The 26,533-nt window shown below is 40.4% G+C and overlaps 1 protein-coding gene and 1 non-coding gene across 2 annotated transcripts; one reads left to right on the top strand and one right to left on the bottom strand.

Moving 5' to 3' along the window:
- Window positions 1–23: 23 nt before the first annotated feature.
- LOC121170966 (aldo-keto reductase family 1 member D1-like) lies at window positions 24–23,985 on the bottom strand. Its single transcript, XM_041002446.1, has 10 exons — window positions 23,903–23,985; window positions 19,884–20,054; window positions 16,563–16,730; window positions 14,122–14,238; window positions 11,903–11,980; window positions 10,418–10,540; window positions 8,736–8,845; window positions 7,382–7,547; window positions 3,596–3,678; window positions 24–1,319 (listed from the first exon to the last, which is right to left on the bottom strand). Exons 2-10 carry the CDS (start codon window positions 19,974–19,976, stop codon window positions 1,277–1,279), a joined length of 981 nt encoding a protein of 326 aa, XP_040858380.1. The 5' UTR covers window positions 19,977–20,054; window positions 23,903–23,985; the 3' UTR covers window positions 24–1,276.
- LOC121171047 lies at window positions 14,654–14,757 on the top strand. The gene has a single exon (XR_005886090.1). It is a non-coding gene; the product is annotated as a U6 spliceosomal RNA (small nuclear RNA).
- Window positions 23,986–26,533: the final 2,548 nt, after the last annotated feature.

Raw genomic sequence — 26,533 nt, 5'->3', positions numbered from 1 at the left:
TAGAAAATGAATGGAGATTCATATTGAGGAAAAAAGATCATCATACTTTATTATTCTTTTGTGAACAAATTATTTTCCACATGACAGCATTATACATTTCTTAGTGTTAGAACCATTGGAAAGTATAGTATCAGACTTTTTTTAAGCAGTAACATACGTGCTTATGCAATGGAGATGAAAAGAATTTGTTCTGAAACCTGCAATTTTTAAAAAGTTCTCTCATCCTAGGACAATGATCTATTGTGAACAAATAATTGATCTAGTTTAAGTGAAAAGTTAAGTCTGTAATGCTGAATTCTAATAATCTTGTGTATTTTTAGAAAATTTATAGACAGTAAATTGCTAATGGTATTTTCAGTTTGCCACTTTCTCAAAATTTATATGACTTTCGCAATAGCTCTCTTAAAAATTACGTAAAAATTACATAAGCATAGTAACTTCATGACTGTCTTTCATTATATTTCTTAAAACCTTTTAAGTACTTGCTTTTATAACAGCAGTGTTGGAATGATTTTTTGATAGAGTTTATTTGTGATGTTGGTTTTGCAAGTCACTTCACTCAGCAACAGTTTTTGATGATTGTGTGTGAGGGGATAAGACAGAGCCCCTGCGGGTGACCCGTTGCAGTTTTGTTGGAGCCTAAAGCCCATTAAGGACGCCAGAGAGAACTGGTAAAAATCCATTCTGTGTGCTGCATAAATGCTATAGAAACACATAGTGGGTGGAACAAAACTGCATTACACCAAGATCATGAGGACTTTGCTGACCTCTGTGTTGATGACGTGGCTGTATCTTTAGACTTTTCTGCATTCTGCCTTCTATTTCTTCTCACGTGGGAAAAATTACTTCCTTGTCAATAGTGTATGATGTGTGCATTGTCTGCTAGGTGTCCCCACTTTTGATTATCATGTTGACTACTGAAGAATTCAAACTCCTAAATGTTAGTGCGCAGATTCATGAGTTACTGTTTTTAAATGCTATCTTTTAAAACTTTTCTAAGTCTTTAAAGTCTTTACATCTTTCAGTCTGAAATATAGAAGACATCAATCTAAATATTTCTAGCTGATAATTTCCGAATAGTTACTTCATCAGATTTGAACTACTTACATTAAGTCTAGCTCAATCAAAGTCACGTACACTACACAAAAGTTAGGCATAATTTCATTATCACGTTGAGGACAGTGAAACCCTTGTCATGTCCACATCTTTGGGAACCACTCAGCCCAAAGTCTGCAAGCTCAAGGGGAGGAACAGTCTGCTCAGGGGTGCTCTGAAGTCAATACTCATCATTAAATGGGTATTCAGGATGATCTCTCCACCTGTAAACACAGCCCCCAGAAGAAAAACAGTCACTCCAAAAGTCATGATGCCATGTGGGTTATTCACATCTTCTTATTGCATGGACTCTCCCCGGGTTTATTACACTTTCCTCCTGTGTTTTCCCTCAAGCCAGTGCCTTTCCCTGCAGCCCTGGAGGGCACCCAGAGTGTGAGTGGGAGGATGAGGATGTCACCATGTTAACGTTTTGTTCAGCACAACAATAACAAGGACAACATGAACGAGCCAGAGGCTAGTCATGCTGCCTGTGTTTTCAGGACAGTCTCAGCTCCTTCCTCCACACCTCTCTGGACCCTGCATCCCTCCCTCACAATGAACGGCATGAGCTCTTCAAAACTCTTCTGCTCAGGAATGCTTCCTGTCCCCTCTCACTACACCCTGTGAGTGTGTAAAGCTTGGAGCTCTACAAAGGGGCTGACCAGTAAAGTGTTCATCACTATTGACAGTGATGATGATGAACCTGTGCCTGAAACAACAGTGGTGAGATAGGTTATAAAAGGTCTGCAGGGTCTGTCCCTGTCATGACTCAGTTCTTTCCAAGTTACCATAAACTTTAAATTAAAATATAAAATAAAAAAGGCTCTCCCATGTCGTAGACCAGCTGAATGAAAACAGTATGTATATGACCCGGAATTTCTAAGTGAAAGTTTGTTGGTTCACATGGCTTAACAGTTTTTTCATCTTGCTAGTTTTCTAACTGTTTCCTGAAAAATAGGCTAGAATTGGTGTTAAAAGTAAGAAATGTTAAACTGACTCATGTTACACATGTCTGTGAAAAAAGATCAGTACAGTGGTGGATTGGTTACCTCTTGCTATTTAATCATACCTATTTGTCTTTAAGCACTGTTACTCCTCTCTCAGTTCTGGCAAAATATCATGAGCTTGTGTTTTTAGTTTTTGAGGCTGAGTAGCACCTCAATTTTTCCCTGGTTAATTAACATTCAGAAATTGTTTTAACAGTAGTTCAGATATGCATTATTATACCAGAGTATCTTCTGTATCACCAAGGAAGTACAGTTTAGAGGACAAATGGCCAACTATATTAATCATTTTAGTGAGTATTTTTCTAAATGTGAAGTTAAAAATTGCCAAACAAAGAAGGCTCTTTAGGTGATTTAAATACTGAGAAGTTTAAGGCAGAATGATATAAATGAAAAAAAATCATGTGTTTAGATAGATATTCATATGTGTAACATCTGCATCATATTTGATTTTGAAAAACATGTAACATTTAGCAAATAAAGGATTAGTTAAATGGATTAATTGAATGTACTAACACTTTGAAAGAATGTAGGAAATTCTATTGTGGGAGATTAGTTAACAGTGGATCTGGACGTATGCCGGAAATTTGCAAGCTGAAGTTTCTTTTCCTGCTTTATTGCAGCAGTGCCTTTCAACGAGGAAATTCTTGAAGTATTTTTTAGAAAATTTTGCTCCAATTTGTGCATTGCTCCGCATTTTTGGAAGGAATAAATATGTTTTGTTGATACTTTCACTCCTATTTAGCGAGTACACATTATAAACTAATTCTCCAATATAAATCCATCAAGATAACTTGTATATGAGTTGATTCTCTAACATATATGTATGAATCAATTGTTTAAGCTTTATGCATTATGGGTACCCCAACATATGTACTTAATCAGTTCATTCTCTAAATTGTACACATGGCTTAGTTTCTCTGACATACACATGAGTTAATTCTATAACATACATGAATTTTCTAACATATCAATAATGAATCAATTCTCAAATATCTATGTAAAGAGGTAAAATTCCCTAATCTGTACGTAATGAGTTAATTCTCTAAAATATATACATTATTCTCTAACATGCATGTACAGAGTCAGTTGTCTAGCACATGTACATTGTGAGATAATTCTCAGAATCCTTAGCATGCCCTCCTTTAACCTAAGTCATGGAATGGCATAAATCAGGACTCTTAAATGACCCTCTGGGGTAATGACTTCCCAGCCTTTTGGGTAAAATCAAGAGAAAATAAAAATGTGAAGTTGTGGGAATTTCTGAGGATAAGAGGGGAACCTCAGAAAGTTCATGAAAAATGAATGTTATCTGACTCTGTTTTCCCATGAATTTTTAAAAATCCCCTCATTGTGGACATTTAGAATAAGCTGTGCGTTATACTTACACCTGTGTTTCTTACAGATACACAGATACATGATAGCTCTGTTGGTAGATGCTTAACGATCCAAAACCACTGGGCCATTTCTTATTAACAATCCCCCCCAAAACTTACATGAGCAATTCCACATATCGGACATTTTTATTCAAGGCTTCAATGTTCTTCATCTCATCTTCAGTAAGGCAAAAGTCAAAGATCTGGAACAAACAAAATAAAAGAACATTCTTGGAGGTGGAAGATGGGTTAAGCTTGAGGTGAGGGAGTGTGGGACGGCTGTGGGAGCCCTCCACAGGAATAGGAGCCTCTCTGTGCACGCCTGAGAAGGTGGGGCTGCTTCTGGAGACACCACTGGAAATGGGGCTGGATGTACTTTTTAGTTCTGCATGTTTGAGATAGTTGCTGAGAATATTTTGTAAGATATTCCAAATGCTATCTCAAATAACAAATGTTCTGGAATTTTACTGACATTCCAGACGTAAAAGATTTCTTATTTTTTCTGTGTAAGATGCTCAACTTGAGGTCCAGTAAGAATGCTGGGATTTCATAACAGAGCGACAGTCCAAGTGCTGGCTGCTCTGTTTTCTGTGTAGCTCGCTGCTACTGTAAAAGCAAAAACAGCAAAGATGGCCTCTACCACCTGCTTGGGCCTCTACCCCCTGCAGGGAGGCCCAGACTCCTGGCTTCCACCTAGCTGAGTGTTGCGGCTTTTCTGGGGGATGAATCATCAAATCCTCTCCACAACCTATCACCTTCAGTTTCAATGAAGGAAATTAAATCTTTTTTTTTTAATTGCTCCATTTTTAATTTTGGAATACTACCTTCTTTTACTTTTTTTTTTAATTCCTAGTTTGTAAATTTGATTATTTTTTCCAAACTTTACTTTTTATATCGTGAAATACTTTCTCACATGGTTTCAATGTCCTGCCTACCTTTTTATTTTAACAGCATAATCATAGTTTTATTTTTCTTTATGCTCGCACACTTTGTGCACACTGCATTTTTAAATGTATTATCGATTTATCAAGTTTAACTATGAGTAGTATTTGACAGCGGTATACAGAGAAGTATGGAGTTAAGTGGGAAATCCCACACTTGCAGGCAGGTGAGGTGGAGCACAAGCATGATGGTGTTGTACCTGAGCTTCATGGGGCCAAAACCTCCCAAAACTCAGATCACTTCACACTTCATCTTGTGGACCTCTTTATCTGCCTGTTCCTTTCTGTTTCAAAACACCTTTCTAAAATAAACGAGCACATATTTTTTAAAAATATTTATTATTTATTTGAAAAGCACAGCAGGATAGGGTTGGGGAGAGTAAGAGAGAAAGATCTGCTAAGCAGTGGTTCACTCCCCAAAAGACCACAAGAGGCAAATTTGGGACAAGTCAAAGCCAAGAACCAGGTACTTCATCCTGGTATTACACGTGGATGGCAGTTGGGACATCATTTGCTGCCTTTCCAGAAGCAGGAGCAGAAAGCTGGGTGGGAAGCAGAGTAGCCAAGACTGAAACAGACACTACCAATACAGGATGCCAAACTCAAGTGAAAACTAACCTGCTGTACTACAATGCCAGCAGAACAAGTACGCAGCTTTTAAAATGCAAGTTCCTTTCATCCTCCCCACCCAGCTTACCTCCCCTCACAGGTGTTCCTCCCACACATTAAAACAACAAGAGGAAAATACAGTACTGCTTTATTCTGTAACTTTAGTTGCATGGTACTTTACTGATCTTTTCTGTCAAACACATGGACTTACTTTACTCATTTGACTATGGTAATCATAGGGTAGATAGATGTAACATTTGCTCAATTTTTTTTTCTTTAGTGAATTGTGTTCAAAATGCTATTTTCAGGGCATCAGTATTTGTTGTTAATTGTTCAAGTATTTAATTTTACGAAACTATAAAGGATCAAACATTTGAATAACACAAAAATAAGAATGACCAGTCACAAAATGAATTCTTGCTCAAACAGCCTTCCTGCTTCAAGCCCTTTGAGTCTGAAGGTTGCAGATGAACCCAGTGGCCTTGCAGAGCTGCAAATCTTGTCCTGATGCAGGATTTCATGGAGTCCCAGAGAGTGAGCCTACGGATTTACTTTTTATTTTGTTTTAAGATTTATTTATTTTTATTGGAAAGGCAGATATATAGGGGAGAGACAGAAATGTGTTCCATGCGATGGTTGCCTCCTCTAAGTGACTGCAGTGACTGAGGATGAGCAGAGCTGAGAAGCCCTTCAGGATCTCCCATGCAAGTGCAGGGTTCCGAGGTTTGGCGCTGTCTTACACTTGCTTTCTCAGATCATAAGCAGAGAGCTGGATGGGCAGTGCAGCAGTCAGAGTGAAAATCTGATGTGAAAATTGTAAAAGATAATAGGGAATAGGAATTGGAAGCAATGGAAACACATTTTGCTCTTAAGAAACTTAAGAATGTAAGAAACAGAAGTAACAGCTTCAGCGGTAAGTAAACTTATATAGGATCTTCTTATTCACTTAAATCTTCTTTATAAACTGGCACAAATCACCCAGTCAGGAAACAGGAACAACCAAAAATGCTTGAAGAAGAAGCATGTTTGAAATTGAGCCCGTGAAGAAGTAAGGAAGTGTTAGTAATTGCAGTTTCCAAGGGCTGAAACACACAGGCAACTATCAGGCAGCAGGGATATCTGTGTGCAACTGAGTTCACTAAGAACTGTTAGAGCCATGCTGGTGCAAGGCAGAGTGAAATAAAAGATGAAGGCTTCTGCCTTATCCCAATTACTGTGTCCACCAGTCACTTGTGACCTATGCTCAGGCATTAAAGTATTTTTTTTGTAGGAGGGGACACATACTCTTTCATGTTTACTTTTTAAAATTTATGCATACCTGTTATTTTTATGAGCTGAACAAATAATTTACTTTGAAATTTGTTACAAACAAATGGGCAGTTCCTAATGTTGCATGGTGGTTTTCATTCATCTTTGGCGAGAAAAGAACAATTACTCTTATCTAGCAGCTTCTTTTCTCACCTGAGGGGTATAATAATGATCACAAATTATGTACAGAAGGAATAAAATCCTTAAAGATTTGCTGCAATAATTCTCAAATTTGGGCCTGGCACAGCTGCCTGATGGATAAATCATGGCCTTGTTTCTGCATGGATCCCTCATGTGGCACTGATTCATGCCATGGGGGGGGGGGGGGGGGGGGGGGGGTGGGGGCGGGGGGGGGGGGGGGGGGGGGGGGGGGGGGGGGGGGGGGGGGGGGGGGGGGGGGGGGGGGGGGGGGGTTTGGGGGGGGGTGTTTGGGTGGTGGGGGGGGGGGGGGGGGGGGGGTTGGGGGGGGGGGGGGGGGGGGGGGGGGGGGGGGGGGGGGGGGGGGGGGGGGGGGGGGGGGGGGGGGGGGGGGGGGGGGGGGGGGGGGGGGGGGGGGGGGTGGGGGGGGGGGTTGGGGTTGGGTGGGGTGGGTGGGAGGGATGTTTTTATTTTTGTTAGGTTATTTGTGTGGTTTTTGTAGGAGTTTGTTTGTGTTAGTTAGTGTGAGGGAGGGGAAAGGGGAGATGTGATAAGGGAATTGTTTTGTTGTTTGAAGGTTTATTTAGTTTTTTGTGGATATTCTGGGTAAAATAGGAGTAATTATTGTTAGATGGTTGGGTTTAGGTTTCGTTAAATTAAGGGGTTATGGGTGTTGGTGATAATGTGGATTATTGTGTTTTGCAGAAGATTGAAGGGAGCTAGCAACAAACAAGCAGCGAAGAAATCTGCAAGTGATACAAATTATAAAAAGATGGGGAAGCAGGCTCAGGAAGCTACATGCAATAAAGCAACACAGGATAGCTTCTCAGTGAGTCAAAGTGAAGTTCTCTGCAAGCAAAGGCAACAAACACACTCATATTTTCACATTTCCAAAAGCCAATTCTCTCACCTGAAAGTTTTCTTTGATCCTTGCAGGATTAAAGCTTTTAGGAATGACAACCACCCCTCGCTGGATGTTGAAGCGCAGAGCAATTTGGGCTGCTGTCTTCTTGTACTTTTTCCCGAGTAAGTTTAGCAGTGCATCCTCCAACAAAGGCGGGGAAGACGTGTTCACCCTTTCAGAAAGCAAGAATGCACCACCATGTTTAGCCAGAGTGATGACAACCAAATCCTCTCCTCTGTCTCGCCCTTCAACTGGGGATGTCCCGGGACATTCTGGGGTCGCCTGTGATCAAGCGCTCTGAGTGCACAGAAGCCCTTCAGTGAAGAGCTGCTCCTTGTAGGAGAGGATCCAGGCAGCAAGTTCCCAGAGCTGCCTGCTGAGCCTACAGACTCTAAGAGAAGGCACACGGAAAAAGGCTCCAGAAGGACTCAAGTGCAAGGAGAGCCACAACTTCTGAAATCATCTTGGCATGGGTCAAGTTTGTACTTTGTGGAATACATCCAAGCGGTAGAGTCAACACTGAATACAGAGAGCAAACTAAATAAATACAATAAAACAAGTAATTCCAATATTTCAGAATGTGACTATAAAAACTCTACTGGGACCCAGGACAATGGTTCAATGGCTAAATCCTCAACTTGTAAGTGCCAGGCTCCCATATGGGCACCAGTTTGTGTCCGGATGCACCACTTGCCATCCAGCACCCTGCTTATAGCTTGAGAAAGCGGTAGAAGATGGCACAGAGCCATGGGACCTCTGTGGGAGGCCCAGGGTAAGCTCCTAGCTTAGGATCACTTCTGCTCTGGCTGTTGTGGCCGTTTGGGGGATGGAAAATCTTTCTATCTCTCCTTCTTTCCATAAATCTGATCTGCCTTTCCAATTAAAATAAGTCAGTAATTTTTTTATTTGTTAAAGGCTTTACTAAATAACAATTGGGTAAATATTTACTGGAACCTTCCTATTTACTAGGCACTGATAGATAATTTCATAGCTTAAGAAATTCCTACAACAGTTCATAGAGAGGGATGGATGTATTAGGTCTAATACATGTTAGCACATAATGAATTTAAGAAGTTACTTTCTTAACACCATGAAACCTAGATTTCTAATTGTGTGAATACTTCAGTGGCTAGATTTTTAATTGTGAATACTTCAGTGGCTATAAACTTTTCCCAAGTTACCAAAAGAGGTACATTTATTGGTCATTTTAAGTCTTTAAAACTGTACTATTTTCTGACAATTGGGCATAATGGATTAGATCCCACAGCCAAGTGGTGTCATTTCAGTAACGTAAATGGTGTTAGTCTTGTTCTGCATATTTCAGGAAATCCTGCTGTGAGAGACGTGTAGCATAACTTACCACATCGGATTCCTAGCAGTCCCCAAGGGGCTGTACGCAATAATGACAATGTCATGCTGTTGACAAAATTTCAGCAGTTTTGGCTGAGTGAAGTATGGATGGCACTCGATCTACAGGGTTCCATTGGAGAGACAGGAAGGGGCACCAAATCAGATTCCAGTAATCAAATGCATTTTACATCAAGTTTCAAAAAATTCTTTCCTAAAACTTGACTTAATAATAATAATATTCACCTTATATTACATCTTGTATCTAGGTCTTTCTCCTTAATAGTCCACTCATGTTTCTACCAAAACAACTCAGAAAGATCTACTGTCCAGTTTTTATATGCATCTTATCATTTATTGAATCATTTCCTGAAGTTTTTGACTCAAACAATGCCAAGATAAACACACACTGAAGCCCATCCGGGCATCCTGAGACTCTTCAACAAAAAATGAATCTCTAAAAACAGAAGCCTGTGAACATTATTAAGACTATGGATGTATCTCTCCACATTGGTTTACACTCAGACTAAATTCATTTGTACCCAAGCTCCCGAATAAGCTTTCTTCTACGAACATGGTAAGCAGCCTCCAAGTGATCAGTTTTGAGAGTTACTTATTTTGAGAACTTCTGTTCATTTCTCCTGTACATTTTGTGGTTGAATGTTAATGCTTTCTCTCATTAATTTTTCCCCTCTAATTTCTGTTATGTTTTTAACTCATAAGGATGTAAACTAAAATCACTACTGAATTTCTAAGAATTTTACTTATTTTTCTTTGCAATTTCCCAATGTTTATATATTAAGATTTTAAAGTTGTTGTGGGTTGGGGTGGTAGCCTAGTGGCTAAGGTCCTCGCCTTGCGATCACAGGAATCTCATATGGGTGCTAGTTTATGTCTTGGCTGAACCACTTTCCTTCAGCTTCCCTAATTTTGGCAGTGCAGGATGGCCCAAAGCCTTGGGACCCTGCACCCACACGGAGGAAGCTCCTGTCCCTGGTTTGGATTGGCTCAGCTCTGGCTCTTGTGGCTCTTGGGGAAATAACCAGCAGACGGAAGATCATTCTTTCTCTCCTTCTATCCGTAAGTCTGACATTCCAATAAAAATTAATAAATCTTTAAAAAAATAATATCGAAGAATAAAAACTGTATGAAAACAAAAGGTTGTCTTAGTGATTTTCCTGTTTTTCTTTCTAGCCAATGCTTCCTAAAACTAAAGATGTTTTCTAGTATTTACAACTGGTTTTTGCTGTCCTCTTTCTTTCTGACCAAAGGAACATTAATTTTGAGTTTAATTTTAAGCAAAGTTCTACATTTTTCCTACATATAGTCATTTTCCTCATGATATTCACCAGAAACCATTTCTTTGCAAGTAGCGTTGGTTACTTTAATTAAGCCTTCATTACATGGGGGCCATTTCTAAGGTGCTGGTTAATTTCCATTTGCTTGTACACAGTCCCCTACACTGGCTTTGCACTAGTTTAAACATTCAATAGGATGTCTGACGTTTTGGAGGTAACATCTTCTCTCTTTGTTTTTGTCTTCAAAAACGCTTTTAGGTGTTTTGGTATGCATTGCATGTTTTAAGACTTCCTCTTTGGCGACACAAATTGAGACCGATCACAGGTTGGTGTGTGCTGGCCTGTGTCAGCGTTGTGCTGGGGTCCCTCCTCCACAGCGGAAGCTGTGAAGTTGTACCTGGTTGCTGACCGGCTTGTACTTGAGTCCTGGCTTGTTCAGGATGAGCTCCAGCTGCCTGCGGTTGAAGTTGGAGACTCCGAGGGATTTCACCAAGCCAGCATCTTTGCAAGCTTCCAAAGCCTGTGGGTGACAACAGGTCAACAAAGAAGCCTCCCAAGCAGCAAGATTACGTGTCTGTGGTGAGTGTTTGGCATGGCGACAAAGCAGCCACTTGGGATACACCTTTCAAGTCAAGTGCAAAGTCAGTGAGGGTAATGCTTGCACAGCCATCAGGTTCATCAAAAGTAAGACCTTGTGTGTTTCAAAAGCATCCAGTGAAGGAAAAGGGGGCAGGGTGTGTGAGGCAGGATCTGATGACGGAATGAGTTTTGAAAGTTGTGCGTATCATATCTTACCTTCCATTTTTGTAATAGATACTGATTTGGTAATAAAACTCACCTGTTTTTATAAATGTTTCAGTGTGTATGAAACACATATGCTCTCCTATTTGAATGCAGAATACTTTGTCTCATCTTCTCTTACCTAAGCGTGTTTATAAATATACAATACAAGCAGATATGTTTATATGCACATAAAACATTAATTCTGACTTTGATTGGCTTCTTAGTAGGTAAAAAAGTATGCCAAATGTCGAGCATTCTAATTCTAGCTTACTGATGTTTTCCTGTATTTCAAGAAAAAATATAGTCACCTATTTATATAGTTCTTGCAAGTGTGAATAATAACTACATATTTACTTATTTGAGAGACACAGAAACAAATTGTGATGGGTGAATTCCCATCACTGGCTTACTCCCTAGCTGCCTTTATAAACCAGGACTAGTGAGAGGCTGGAGGGAAACCCTGCCATGCTGTCCAAGTTTCTTCTTCCAGGGAAGGAACCCAATTACTTGAGCCACTACCATTGGCTGCTAAGATCTCAGTGGTGGGAAACAAAGCAGAAGCTAAAGCTGGCAGCTGTATAAAATATATAATATAACAAATAAATATATATAAAATATTTGCTTATTTGTTTTTGTAAACGCAGATTTACAGAGAGAAGGAGAAACAGAGAGAAAGATCTCCCATCTGCTGGTTCACTCCTCAGATGCACACAGTGGCCGAAGCTGAGCCAATCCAAAGGCAGGAACCAGCAGCTTCTTCTGGGTCTAGATGGCTCAGTGGCTTAATCCTCACCTTGCATGTGCTGGGGTCCCATTTGGGTGTCGATTAATGACCCAGCTGCTCCTCTTCCTGTGCAGCTCCCTGCTTGTGGCCTGGGACAGCAGTAGAGGATGGCCTAGGTCTTTGAGCCCCTGCAGTTGTGTGGGAGACCCTGAGGGGGATGCTGTCTCCCAGCTTCGGGTTAACGCAGCTCTGGTTGTTGCGCACATTTGGGGAGTGAATTAATGGATGGAAGATCTTTCTCTTTGTGACTCTCCTCCTAACTCAGCATTTCATATAAAAATAAATAAATCTTTAAAACATAGACACCCCACTTACCTCCCATGTGGCACACAGGTTTATGTTGTGATATAACCATTTACCATTCTCATCTTTGGGATAGATTTCATCACCAGGCTGTAAAACAAGCACGTATGTAATTCAATTTCTTTATTCCCGTTAGTAAAATGAAGCTATTTCAGGGAGCTGTACTTAGGCACAGTGGATTAAGTTACTGCTCACAATGTCAGAATACCATATCAGAGTGGTAGTGCAAGTCTGCCTACTCAGCTCCAAGCTGGCACTGCTGCTAATGTTCCTGGAAAGCCATGGAGGATGGCCCAAATAATTGTGCCCCTGCCACACATGTGAGAAACCACAATACAGCTTCTGGCTCCTGGTTTGATACTGCCCCATAATGGATGTTACTTCTGTTTGGAGAGTAACCCAGCAGATTGAAGATCTCCATCTCTCTCTCTCTCTCTCTCTTCCTTCCTGTCTCTGCCTTTACCTTCTCTATCATTCTGCTTTTTACCTCCAGCTGGAAAGTGGCAGGTTCTCCTATGTATGCAGCAACATAGCACTCCACACCTTGCAGAGTCCTAACATTCAGACAATGGGCTCTCCAAGACTGCAGCTTTGTGTATTCCTAGAAAAATACTAAGCTAGTTGACTTTTGTAGCTGCCAGTTGGATTTTGTGAAAAGGAGAAATGTGTTTATTGCTACTGGGTTTATCAAATAATGCTTTACTAAAATGGTTTCTCTGTGTTTTGTGATGCAATGTAAAAAAGTAAAGGGCGAGTTCTGAGCCTTGCCATGTTAGAAAATTGGTTACCTTCAAGTAGAATACACATGGCTTAGTGGGTAATCAAAGACTGGTGCTGGGCAAGCCCATGGATGACTCATCTCCTGTTCTTATCTGTAGTTCTCAAGAATAACACCAAAACATACTGGAAATGTAACATTTTGAGATAAAGATGAATCCTGCAAATGAACCCTAGAGCAAATAAACATTATGGCATTGCTATTGGAATCCCTTATCTGCAGCCGATGACATACACAGGTGAGATTTTATTCAATGTATGAGCAGTTTTCCTGAGCTTGAGGATGCAGGCTTACATGAAGGCTGGGCTTCTGCTGTTCCTCACCACACATGTATGACATAAAATAGCTTCACTTAACATGTCACATGATTCCTCCATCTCTTAGGACTCAAACAAGTGGCAGAAATTATAGCCCAACACAGCAATGGACTGAAGTGTCAAATAATTATCGTGTGTTGAATCTATCAAAGCAACCAATTGCCTATGAATGTACTTTGGAATTGGGCCTAGGTAAATAATAGTTATCAATAGGTAACTAGGTAAATAATAGTTATCAATAGTTATCAATTTAAAGGAAAAATCCCAGGCCACCAATACCCTGCCTAATTGTTTTATTTTGCATTAGAGACCAAGATGGCTATCACTAAGCTGTGGTCTTGGCAGATAGGCAGAACAATGACCAAGGCAACTGTGAAATCTTCAAACCCATGCCTCCAAGAAGCAGGATGTAAAAAGACATCTTCCCCAAAGTCTGCCACGGAGATGGATGGTGACCACAGAGGAGAGTCAACCCTTTTTTCAACTATGAGAATACCAAAAAGCAAGAGTGGTTAACTCAAGCAATTTTGGCCTCTGTGGTAGTAGAGAGTCCTTGTTCTTGCTGACCAACAAACTCTGATTTATTTTATAGCAAAGCAGTCAATTTTATTCCCAAATCTCTCCTTCCACGAATAAAATTGAAGATGACATATGCTCTTCAACTGTGCTTATTAGGAACATTCTTGGTTTTTAAATTAATATTGAATTTGTAGCTTAAGAAAGTCTGAAAAGTGACTGCATTTTAACTACAAGAACAGATATCATCTAGAAATGTGGCTTTGGAGCTGGATCCAAAAATCTGACTCTTTGAGAGAGGATATAAAGGAGGTTGTCTGTACTACTTTGTATTATATTGAGAATGGTCAATTTTATCAGAGTATGATTGAGAAGAAGGTTGTGTCTGGATGCTAGATATCTAAAATGTGGAATAATAAGGACCACTTCCTGGCTTGATAAAGGGAGGTCCAGCTATAGAAGGAAAAACAAACATTAATAGAAACAACATTGAAGTAAAATTGAAAATATTCGGCATGCGGGCCTGCATGGTTCTCAGTAACAAACATGCTTCCTACTTGTGACTATTGGCTCCTACTCAGGGGGGTGTAGAAGCCCAGCTTCTAGGGATCTGCACTCACCTTGAAGGCCATGGGCAGTTCAACAATGTAAAGATCCACATAATCAAGCTTGAGGACCTTGAGTGTCCTCTCCAGGGCTGGCCTCACCCTCTCTGGGTCAAGGTTTGTGGCCCACAGCTGAAATAATTAAAGGGGAAGAATTAGCTAAGATTCACACTCTTTTTACAATTATGTAGCCTTTTTATCCTTTGTAAAACCCTTGACCACAGAGTGCCTACCTCATTGACAAAGTCTTCTCCTTCCCCATGTTAATTTCCTCTTTGGCCCATAGTGTGTTCATTTAACCTCACTGTGAAACCAGAGAACAAGCATTCAGCAGATCAAGACCTGGCCTGCCGCTTCAGCTTCCTATCACTATGAAAAAATGTATATTTCAAATTTGCAAATAAGAATATGGTTATATGTGGCTTCAAGGAGCCCTTCATCTTGGAACAGATGGTACCAATACCTGGTGAAAGGTTAAACTGCATGTATTTAAATCCCTTTTCTTGTTCTTTTGTACCCATTAGATCCATCAGAATTCAGATTAATTGTGCTCACATTGGCAGCACATACATTAAAATTGAAATGATGAGGAGATTAGTGTGGCACCTGTACAAACATGACGCCCAAATTTGTGAAGCATTTCATATAAAAAAAAGATTTCATGTTAATTCTGTCAATTCTCACCAAGAATTTGCTTAATTTCTAAGTGTACATAAAGAGGCATTAAGGTGTGGTTGGTCATATGGAAATTCTGTACACAAAATTATAGGTTCCCAGAGACACTCAGACAAATCCTTTTTGCCATGGTAATGCAAAGAAAACTAAATGTGGAGAAGTCAGTGCAAAGTTTATTTTGTCATTACTGTGGGAACACTTGGTGTTATATTTACTGTTCCTTCTAAGCGAAATCCTGCTGTTTATTTTAATGACTCTATTTCTTTTCTTGATCATGTTTATTCAACAGACACCTAGCATATCAGCTTTGTGCTAGATATGGATTAAGTATTTTGCTCATCTTAATTCATAATAATCTTACCTTATCATCCCTCCTTTACAGAAACCAAAACCAAGGTTCAGAAACTCTAAACTACTAATAGCTCCTATTGACAGACCCGGAATGCTGGGCTGGTGGTCTAGCACTAGAGTCAGTGTACTTACCCACTGCCAGACACTGCCTCTCAGGCACGAGCTGAGCTGCAGTGAAAGCCAGCGCTGCTCTGGGACCATAACAACTACCTCTCACTTGGACTCAGCCACGCACTCTGTTTATGTAACCTGGCACAGTCCTGCTGTGCCTGCCTGTGCTTTAGGCTGTGAAGCACATTACTGAATTATACACAGAAAACATAAGGATGTAAGACAATTATACTTTCTGAGGAAATGTAAGGGTTTTAGATTATATTGGGCTTAATTAATTAATTGTTAAGTGCCTCCTGTGCCACATCCGTGTGCCTGGGTCAAATTCTTAACTGTACCTCACTCCAGCATCATTGTAGACCCTCGGAAGTTCATTCTCTCTCTCTCTCTCTTATTCTGTCTCTCAAATTAGAAAAAGAAGGATTTTGCAGATTGCTTTAATTACTGTTTTCTTAGACACTAACTTTAGCACCTGCCAAATGGAGAAATGACTGTAAGACGTCAAACCAGAGGCTTACGTGGTGTGCTTGCCCAGGATGCTCACATAACTGGATCTTAGATTTGTAAACTTTTTTAAAGACATGTATTCACTTATTTGGAAGACAGAGTTACAGAGAAAATGTGAGACCACTGTCACACACAGAGAGAGAAAGAGAAAGAGAAGTACAGAAAGATCTTTTTTCCACTGGTTCATTGCCTCACAAAGCCACAGCATCCAGGGCCTGGGCAGGCTGAAGCCATGAGCCCAGAACTACATCTGGGTCTCCCACATGGGTGCAGTGTCCCTAGCACTTGGGACATCTTCTGTTGCTTGCTTAGATGCATTAGAAGAGAGATGGATTAGAAGTACAGTTGTCCTCAAGCCAGTGGTTACATAGGATGCTGGCACTTCAGTCACCAGCTTAATAGGTTGCGCCATAATTTTGGCCCCTAGAATTTGTGGACTTATTAACTGGTCTTTATGTTTGGTTTTATTAAACAAACTCCACTGACTGCAAAAGTTGACTGTATTATCTTCTCAAAATATTAAGATAGCTATCACTTCCCCCATAATCTGATAATACAGTAATGTTGAAAATTCTATTTTGTATGATTTTGGTGTCATCTTAAATTCACCTTAAACAAAAAAAGGTTATTATTACTAAATACATAATGTCACTGTTCCTTACTAATTATGTGGGATTGCTTCTAAGACCCCCAAACACAAAAATCTGTAAAGACTCAAATCCCTCCTTTGAGAATGTTCAAGATTCTCTACCATACAAAGGTGGCACAGGACCCACCATCCACACGAGGAGACAGGGAAGGCAAGAGCTCACCTTGCCACAGTAGAACACGTCCTCCCGCCGCACTTTTCCTTCAGCAATCTTCTCCCTGAGGGCTTCGCCCACTTCGTGCTCATTTTTGTAGACGTAGGCCCCATCAAAGTGTCGGTACCCTGCGTCAATGGCAATCTTCACTGATGTTGCACAGAGTCCCTTATAGGTCTGAAGTGACAAGGAGGGTGAGATTGGGGGGTCAGGGGAGAAATGAGTCTTTTCTGAAGATTGGTCACTACTAATCAGGACGCCATGTGTGTCCATTATTGGCAATTCACACAACCTTTACATAAAATGGCATAGAATTTGCATATAACCTATTGCATCATGAATACTGTAAATTTTTATCTAGAGTACTTGTAATGCCTCTCACAACATAAATGCTGTTAAGCAGTTGTTATTTCGGGAATAACAAGAAAACAAAATCTGTTTTTGTGCATTGCAGACTCAATTTTTAACATTAATTAATTTATTTTTTAAAAAGGAAGAACGTGAAAAGGAAAAAAATAAAAACCAAACAACTTCATCCATCCACTGTTTCATTCTCTAAATGCTCACAATAGCAAGGACTGGACCAGAATGGAAACAAGAATCAGACACTCAGCCCAGGCTTTTCGGTTGGATAGCAGGGACACAAGCCCTTGAGCGATCACCACTGGCTCCTAAGTCTGTATCAGCAGGAAGCTGGAATCAGGAACCAGGTGGGGAATTGAACCCAGGTGCCATAAGGTGGGAAATGGTGCATTAATTGCTAGACTAAATGCCTGCTCCTGATTTTTTTTCTGAGTATGTTCAAAATTTGTTGAATCTCTGGACAAACATCACTCGGAGTCCAAGGCTTTGTGTTACAGCAGCACAAAGCAGACTTAGACTTCAGTTTTTAGATTCCACGTATTCCATAATGCTTCAGTTATGATTATATTTACAGAAACACAACTGTGTCTAATTTACTTATCATCTTTTAGTGAGATAAGAAGGGCCTAATAATGATATCCACCAAGCCACCTGTTTAATCTCATCAAATACAATTTTCAAATCGTCTTTTAGAGTATGGTTGGTAATGGATTAATCTGCTGATTTTTAACTTCATAGTTAGAAATTGTCCTGGCATTATGTAATAAATGTTGAGAAATACATCTGCCTGCTTCTGTTTTTCAGTGTTCTAACCAAATGCTTGCCAATAGACATTGGGAGGGTGGCATCACCCTTGGATTGGTGAAATTGGCAGCATTTCAGAACTATCCAAACCACTTGGACAGAACCCTGGAAATATGTACACATTGAGACCCTGGGTTGATGTGAAGTGGCGGCTCCTCATTCCTGGGCACTTGGACATGTGGAAGGTGATGAGTGGTTCCCCCTTTGTCTCTCCCCTTGCCCCAAATACAACATAAGATTTGGAAGCAATGAGTACACCCAATTTTCCGTAAACCTCAATCCTTCCCACCCAGATCTGCCATGTAATCTTTATAAAAAAAATAAAATGTATTTTAAAAAATGCTTGGCAGATCACATCAAACATGAGATCTATGACCCACAGCTACTGATCTATCGTGAAAAAATTAAGAAGTTTAGAATGCATCTCTAATTACTTTATAACCCCACAGGAAACAGAGAGCCAAAAATCTAAAATGAAATGAGCATTTTGGAAGCATACCACACACGGAAACTTTAGTGAATGGGAAATAGACCAGAAGAAATGACACAATACTACTTCAGTGGTCTCTCCTCCCTGTTAAAGGCTGGCATTTCCTACTTTCTATGAACAGAACATGGCAGACTCTCCCCTGCATATAACATCAACATGTGTTCTACACAGCATCTACTTGCACATCTTGTCCCAGCCACCAGGTAAGTCTCAATATATCTTGGCAAGGAAAAGGAATTGTGAAAAGGACAGCAAAGAGAATAAAGAAGATGTCATACTGAAAGAATGGTGGAATTACACAACCAGTACCTTAGGAGATGGGGAGTGCAAACAGGAATATGTCTTGGAGGTTCTTGCATCAGCAAGTCAGGAAGGGGCTGAATATTTTTTGACGAAAAGAGCTTTTTTTTTTTTTTTGTCTTAATACGAGAATCCTTTCCTCTGAAACATAACCTCACACTTTAAAAAGCAAGACAAACAGTACTGTCAAAGCTCTCAATGACTTGTAAAAAGTGATGACCTACCCTAAATGAAGTAGGCTTTCACATATGGCATGGAACCTGGCCAAAAACTGGACAAAACCCCAAGGGAAGAGGACAGGCTAGAATGAATCTACCAGGTAAACTAAGAAAATGTAGCAATAGTCTGTTTTGTAGCAGGGTCCAGTTGACACACATTTTAGCAAAGAGATAGAGATATTTCAATGACAGAAACACCAAAATCATTGAGCCAGTTACAGCTGCCCTCAGCGGACCAAGAGAGATTGCTGGACATACCATTGCAGAACTGGGCTTACTGATAAATTGGGAAGGTTGATATTTTTTCACCAATAGAGGCCATATGGTAGTAGCTAAGCTGCAAAATGAGGTGGCAAAAGTTAACCTAAGGAGTTCTCCGAGAACATTCTATGTGGATAGTTATGGACATAAAAGTTTAGAGTACTTTTGAAGAGAAAAGCAGATGTCACAAAAATTAGCATTTCAGATATGCAAGAATTATTTTGCTATAGCAAAAATAATATATAGATCTCAAATATTAAATGGGATAGGATTATATTAAAAATAATTTGTTGAAAATAATTCGTTGTTGATCTGAAATTCAAACTTAACTGATTATCTTGAACTTTAAAATGTTAAATCTGGCTACCTTAATTTATGGGCAAATTAGACAGGCTACTTCTAAGGCTACTGCATATTTATCAAGCCAAAGCAATAGAGAGTATATTTTGGGGAGCTTGATAGAACTTTTAAGAGTAGTTATTTATATGGTTGCAGGCTGGGGAACTTTAAAAATGACACAGCAAAATTAGCAAAGTTAGTGAATATAGTGTTCTAGAAACAGTATATTCACACTTGTAATGTCTATTCCTACCAGTGCTTATGAACTCAGTCATAAACTCAGGATTGCCATGTGCCTTAGATCACTCTAGTCAATAACATTCAGTCAAATTTCAGTGAAAGGAACAGAAACATTTCATTTTCTTTCTAACTATGTTTTAATCTTGATCTGATTTAATATAACCTTTGACTCAATGCTCACACACAGTAATCTTTGGAGGTTGCTTCCACTATTACAGAGTTTATTTAAAAATCCATGTAAAATGGATTACAGATTACAGATTCTAGACACATTCTAACCACACACACAGAACACAGAGAGTGAGAGAAGCTTACCGCCTGAGGTTCTGAGAAGGTGCCAAGCCCAATGATGGGAATGCTGTTTCCATCACTGAGAGGGAGGCGGTGATCTGCTGCACTGAGATGCATCTTGAAGGCAGAGCGCGAACGTTCCACTCTCTAGGATGGATCTGAACAGCAGACGGAGAGCAGTCCTGGGAGGGTGTCCTAGGGCATATTTAACAGAAGAGGAGGGGAAGAGGGAGGAGCAGAAGGAGGAAGGAGAGATTTGACAGATCTATTTCTCAACCTGTGTTTTTCCACCATTGTCCATGAAATACTGTGTGTGGCTGTTCCTTAAACTTCATCAGAGGTGAATAAATAACATAACCCATTGAGAGTTTATCCTTACTTCTCTACAAAGAGAAAATTGAAAACCAAGGAACATACCTATCTGGTCTCTATCAGTGTGGGCAAATATAGGACCTAGATTAAATTCTCTTCAAGTACAAAAGAGTTCATAGTCTTTGAAATTCTAGCAGCTTGATTTGAGTCACAGGTACCAGAATAGATTATCAGGATTTCTTCGGTAATCCAGAGTCAGCAGCAGTGGAACAAGGTCTCAAAACTATATCTCCAGTGAAGTTTGGGAACCACTAGACTACAGGAACAAATATGACCATGGCTGGTTTCCCCAACCTGCAGATCATCTGTCTTCCTCCTTTCACTTAAATGAAGAACTTTATGATATCCTCCTTTTGGCATGTCTGGATTGCCAGCATCGTTACTCTTCCACTGTAGTGCCTACTAAGCAAAACAAGGGTAACTTGAACACCATCGCTGGATATTAAAAGTAAATATGAAAACTGAGATGTCTAAAAAATGAGGAAGAAAAGTCACTTGACACATATATAGGAAGATATTTTAATTACTCAGAATGATTTATCATTTAAAATTATGAATTTTTTTCTGAAAATTTATATTAATATTTTATTATAGTTGCCTGTGGGTAGAGAACCACAAAGAGCAAAACTAGAAATAAGGGAAGACTACTGTACTGTGGCATTGGAGGCCATGACTTTAACAAGTGGAATTACCTTCCCAGTACTATGGTTACTATGGAGGTTACAATTAGCATCTTGACTTTACAAAAATAAAATCTGAATTAATCTCAACCTCTGTTTTTTTTTTATTGGAAGTAAGGTCTACAGATAGAAGAGATAGAAATATCTTCCATCTGCTGGTTCACTCTCCAAGTGATTGGAGATGAAGCCAGGAGGTTCCTCTGGGTCTGCCATGTGGGTGTAGGCTTTGGACCATCCTCTACTGCTTTCCCAAGCCACAAGCAGGGAGCTGAATGGGAAGTGGAGCTGCCAGGATTACAACCAGCGCCCATATGGGATCCTGGCGCATTCAAGGTAAGAACTTTAGCCACTGGGCTGTCGTGCTGGGCCCCAAAATCATTTTAATAGCGTGCAAGTTCTCTGATATTTTGACATAGAAACTAGGCCAACTGCCATTGGAAATGTTAAGAGCCGCTATTATTCTTTTCGTAGGCTTCACTTTCTGCCCAAAATAGACAAAATTGGACTGTGTATTTAAATATCCAACTCTATCTCCCCTGGTATTTACATATATGCACCAGGGATTATTTGTGCTTGCATTACCTTACTCTCAGGTGACCAAGAAGAAATCACAGATTGGGTGTTTACACAACACCTTAGATAATGACTTTAAGCTTATAGGATGGACTGAGTTATCTGAAATTGATTCTTGTCCCAGAGATGTGAGCACAAGCTCTAATTTATGCGAAGAGGCTCCTTTCAGTTGAATCAACTATAACTTTTATGGATTGTTACTGAAGATTGTAAAGAAGCCTCAGTTTGAGCTTTGTAAGTCAACCGGAAGTTCAATAATGCAGAGAAAATGGTGTATTTCTCTTCAATTAAACATGTGAATCTGAAATTACCACCTTTAAGTTTTACCACGATGTTAACTGCTAATAGTGCCTGATAAAGTCCATATTGATTTAATGTCAAAGTAAGCCTCTTCCAGAAAATTAAAATCTCCAGATTTCAGGTCTTCAGTGGAAATTTGCAAATTCCCCTTATATCTATTTAATAGTAACATCAGAAATATTTAGTCCTATCAGCTTGTTGTAGGGCAAACATGAACTATGATATTTCAGGAGGTTTTTGAGATGTTTTCAGGCCCAACATGATGGCTCCATGGCTAAATCCTTGCCTTCCATGTGCCAGAATCTCATATTGCCACTGGCTTGTGCTCCAGCTGCTTCACTTCCTATCCAGCTCCCTGTTTTTGGCTGGGGAAGTGGAAGAGGATGGCCCAAAGCCTTGAAACCCTGCACTTGCATGGGAGACCCAGAAGAAGCTCCTGGCTCCTGCCTTCAGAATGGCTCAGTTCTAGCCATTGTGGCCACCTGGAGAGTGAAACAGCGGATGGAAGATCTTTCTCTCCTTCTCTGTGTAAATCTGCCTTTCAAATGAAAAAATATGTAAATATTTTTAAAAAAGGAAAACAATTATCAAACAAAATAATAATAGCAGGGAAAGAAAATTGTTTTGGAGAGTAAGGAGACCTCTGCTTCCTTCTACAAATGGATCATTCTGGACATGCCTTGTTGTCAGGTGTTAGAACTGTTCTTGATGTGTGAACTTTGTATGAGAAAACCCACAGCATTTTCCAGGTAAGAGTAACAGCATAAGCATATAACTTAGGCTGATTTCAACATGCGACCATTCTTAGCCCCACTATACTCCACCAAAACCAGGGGCAAGACCATCTAAGAAGCCAACATCCCAAATGAGTGCTAGTTCAAATGCTGGCTGCTCCACATACCCAGCTCCCTGCTAACATGCCTGTGGAGGCATTAGAAGATGGCTCAAGTGCCCGAGTCCCTGCCACGGATATGGAAGAGATTGTGGCTCCTGGCATTTGCCTGGACTCAGGCATATGGGGTGAACCCTGGACTGAGGCTAATTCAGTCTGTCTCCTTCTACAGCTGCAGCTGTGATTTTCAAAGAAATAAAATAACTCCTTCATTAGAAAAACATTACTGAAAGACTGATTCTGCTGTTCTCAAACAATTCACAATCCCAAGATTACATAACATCATTTATGTTTAGTCAACACCTTTCACACTACCACCGAAAATCAATGTCGTACTACCTGCAGGCCCAGAGACGGGTATTTGGTCAACTCAGACCAGATATTAATTCATGATTTACAAAGGGAATATCCACAGGTCTGTTCAAAATGTAGATTAACTGCCTAAACAAATTAAGCATTCATGAAAGTTTTCTTCTTCAAGTAGGAAAAGAGAATTTCAGGGTTCAAGGTACTCAAGCTAAGGATAGTAATAACTGAAGGAAACGCAGTAATGATAATAATGCATTTCTAGGACCTTTCACTTAGCCCATGAGTCTTTTTGTTATTTTGCATTAATAAGAATATTGGAAGAAATTTTAACAGTCAATTGTCATTTCATTTGGACATGTGTATATTTCTTATAGTCTCAAAAGTACATATTTAATTGTTGAAATGTATTTATATTAATATATGTTACAAATAATTCATCTAGGAGGGGCAGTCCTCACTTTATCAGATTTCCCTCCCCCATCTCTTTTTTTTTTTAAGATTTATTTTTATTATTTTTTTATTGGAAAGGCAGATATACAGAGAGGAGAGACAGAGAGGAAAATCTTCCGTCCCATGATTCACTCCCCAGGTGAGCGCTACGGCCGATGCTATGCCGATCCAAAGCCAGGAGCTTCTTCCGGGTCTCCCACGCAGGTGCAGGGTCCCAAAGCTTTGGGCTGTCCTCGGCTGCTTTCCCGGGCCACAGGCAGGGAGCTGGAAGGGAAGCGGGGCTGCCGGGATAGAACCGGTGCCCATATGGGATCCCGGGCATGCAAGGCGAGGACCTTAACCACTTGTGCCACCGTGCCGGGCCCCTCCCCCATGTCTTTTAAACTAAATGTGATAAACCAGAGTTTGCACAACAGCTCCAAATCAATGAAAATTTGAACTATGCGAAACAAACTGTTTTCACTTACTTTTAAAATCAATCTCAGTGATTCCAGTAATCTGACTTGCAGAAATCCAGTGGTAGTTTAATCATAGAAGATATTGTTTATCTAAATAAAAGACCGAACAAGTTGGGGTATTTAAAGGACTCACCAGACTCCAGAGTGCAGTGAGGGAACACTTTGATGTGGAGGCGGAGGAGAGTTCAGAAGGGCTTTGGGGGTCACAGAGATGGCACCCCTGTCATGTTCCCAGTGCTGACCCGGAAAACACAATGTGAGGAATCTGTTTAGGCCAGAACTTAAGTCTGCGTGTCCCAGAAGGCTTCTTAGATCTCTTTTGCCAGGTAACCAGGTCCAGGTAACTTATCTGGTCAGGCCAGCTGGGCTCCTTCCCAGGAGATGGAGGAATGGCCAGTGGAAGTTTACCTTTAACCAACAGATCATAAAATTGCCCCTGTCAATAGGCAGAGAACAACAAGGAAAGCTTACAACAGACAGGAAACAGTCAGCTGGACCCACAAATACCTTACGAGGTAGGACACAAAGATTAGTTACTCCCTACTAAGGCATTGGAGATTTCTCTGCACACCCCTCCTAAAACTGTTCTGCAGCTCAGCTATTGACATATGCCTTGTTAGAGTTATAAGCCAGTTTAGACTATCCTAAAATCTGCCAAGTTCAGTAAAAATAATGCTTCAACACTATAAACTGCTAAGTACTACAATGATAATAGACACGAGACAGCTGAATAGTGCCTTACAGCCATTTTAAGGTGTATAGAAGCTGTCTGTATATAAACTAAAATTGAAATCAATGAAGGAGTCACAGGATGTGGTTAAGAACCTGCATTTTTTAACATATTGGTTACTCAATACCATGTCAATTAACTCCATAATGTTGTAAATTGTTGTTGGTGTTATGTTGTGGCTTTTAAGTGGTTGGGACGATGTTCTGCCAGCTCTGCATTCAGACCAGAGATGGTTTCCCCAAGAAACTGTTGAATTGATCTGGACAATATGATGCAGGACTCCATGCTTCATATATGGCTACAATGAAAGAATCTTGACTGGATTTGAACTGTAATATTGCAACTAGGTGGAGGAATCCACCAAGTGGGTAGGGCCCGGGAAGGGATTATTGAAATCCCAGAGCCTATAAAACTATGTAACAAAACGAAATGTAATCAATATTTAAAAAAATTGCCCCTCTTTTGGCCCAGAACCAAAGATGTCATCAAAGAGATGTAGAGATAGAATATGTGCTTTTCATCTTTAAATCAATGCTATAATTTGTAGTGTTTCATTTTTATTAATTTGTGAAAGACAAAATCTAGAGTTTTCAGATGAGAAAAGATGAAGACATAGTACAGGCTCCACTGTACTATGTCCACTCCACTTTCTACTGTCCAACCAATAATTGAGGAGCGCACCACAAAGCAAATAAGAATGAGTGGAAAGTTTTCATTCCTTTGAGCCATTTTGGGAGTTAGAGAACCGTGAAAAAACCCAGAACACTTCCTGAAAACCGGTGTCTCTCCATCTGTCTTGCTAGAGACATCCCATCTCCTGACCCCATCCTGGAAGTGCTTTCGCCTGCCCTGTCCAGGGCAGTAGCCACAGAGCTGTGTGGCTGTGTGAAAACAAATTAATACAACATAAAGGCTTACTTTTGCCTTCACACTTGCTCTGTTTCACACGTGCCATGTCTCCCATGTGTGGCACATGGCTGCCACACAGGACAGCACGATGTATAAGATTTTCACCCTTTTTGCAAGCTCAGTGGGATACTTCTGGTCCAGGAATGCAGTGTGGAGAGCAGCACAGTGAGGGAGAGTGACTGGGTCGGTTATAGGATCTTGACAGTCAGTGCAGGTCATTACGTACATGAGTGCAGTGTGTAGAACTGGAAGAGCTTAATCTGCAATCACAGATATCTAAGAGTCAGTGGGACACCACGTGCACAAGTATGCTGGCTTCAGCCTGCACTCACCTGCCTCTTCTGATAGCACCTTCTTTCCTATGCCCTGGACATCAAAATCCACCGATGCTCAATGCCTTATGCAAAGTAGTGCTCTATTTCCCTATTACCCATGCTGTCCTCCCATGTCCCCCAAATCCTCTCTGGATCATTTATCAGGTCTAATACATTGAAGATGATATGCAAGTAATATTATACTGTGTTATCTAAGGAATGCTGGCAAGAAAAAAAAGTCATTCATCCAACACAAATACAATTTTTTTTTAACCTCCTTTGAATTCAGAAGACAGATTGAGAGACTCAGCTACAGAGAGAGCTCCCATCCTCTGCTTCACTCTCCTGTACGCACAATAACCAGGGCTTGACCACGATAAGAAGCTAAGAATACAATTCTGGTCTCTCATATTGGTGACCAAGTCCAACTATTCAACCACTAACTGCTGCCTCCTAGGGGCCACATTGGCAGGAAGCTGAAATTGGGAGCCTAAGCTGGAAATGGAGCCTGGACACTCTGGTATGGGACACAGTTGTCCTACCTAATGGATCAAATCTCTGTCCCCTTTGAGATTTCAGGTCCGTGGGTCATGAATCTGCAGGTGCAGAATCTGCAGACATGCAGGACTGACTGCATTCACCAAATATTCCAAGTGGGAATGTGCATCACCTGCCTAAACTATACTC

Source organism: Ochotona curzoniae, unplaced genomic scaffold, assembly GCF_017591425.1.
Source record: "Ochotona curzoniae isolate NIBS_2020 unplaced genomic scaffold, NIBS_Ocur_1.0 scaffold_2476, whole genome shotgun sequence".
Classification (NCBI taxonomy): Eukaryota; Metazoa; Chordata; class Mammalia; order Lagomorpha; family Ochotonidae; genus Ochotona; species Ochotona curzoniae.
The sequence above is the reverse complement of the archived record's forward strand: the minus strand, read 5'-3'. Positions and strand labels throughout refer to the sequence as shown.

Excerpts from the sequence above, each read along its gene's own strand:
- LOC121170966 (XM_041002446.1), bottom strand. The coding sequence starts at position 19,976 with ATGCATCTCAGTGCAGCAGATCACCGCCTCCCTCTCAGTGATGGAAAC. Across the intron at positions 14,239-16,562 it reads ACGTGTTCTACTGTGGCAAG|CTGTGGGCCACAAACCTTGA; the intron begins GTGAGCTCTTGC and ends TAATTATTTCAG. Across the intron at positions 11,981-14,121 it reads AACTGCCCATGGCCTTCAAG|CCTGGTGATGAAATCTATCC; the intron begins GTGAGTGCAGAT and ends CTTGTTTTACAG.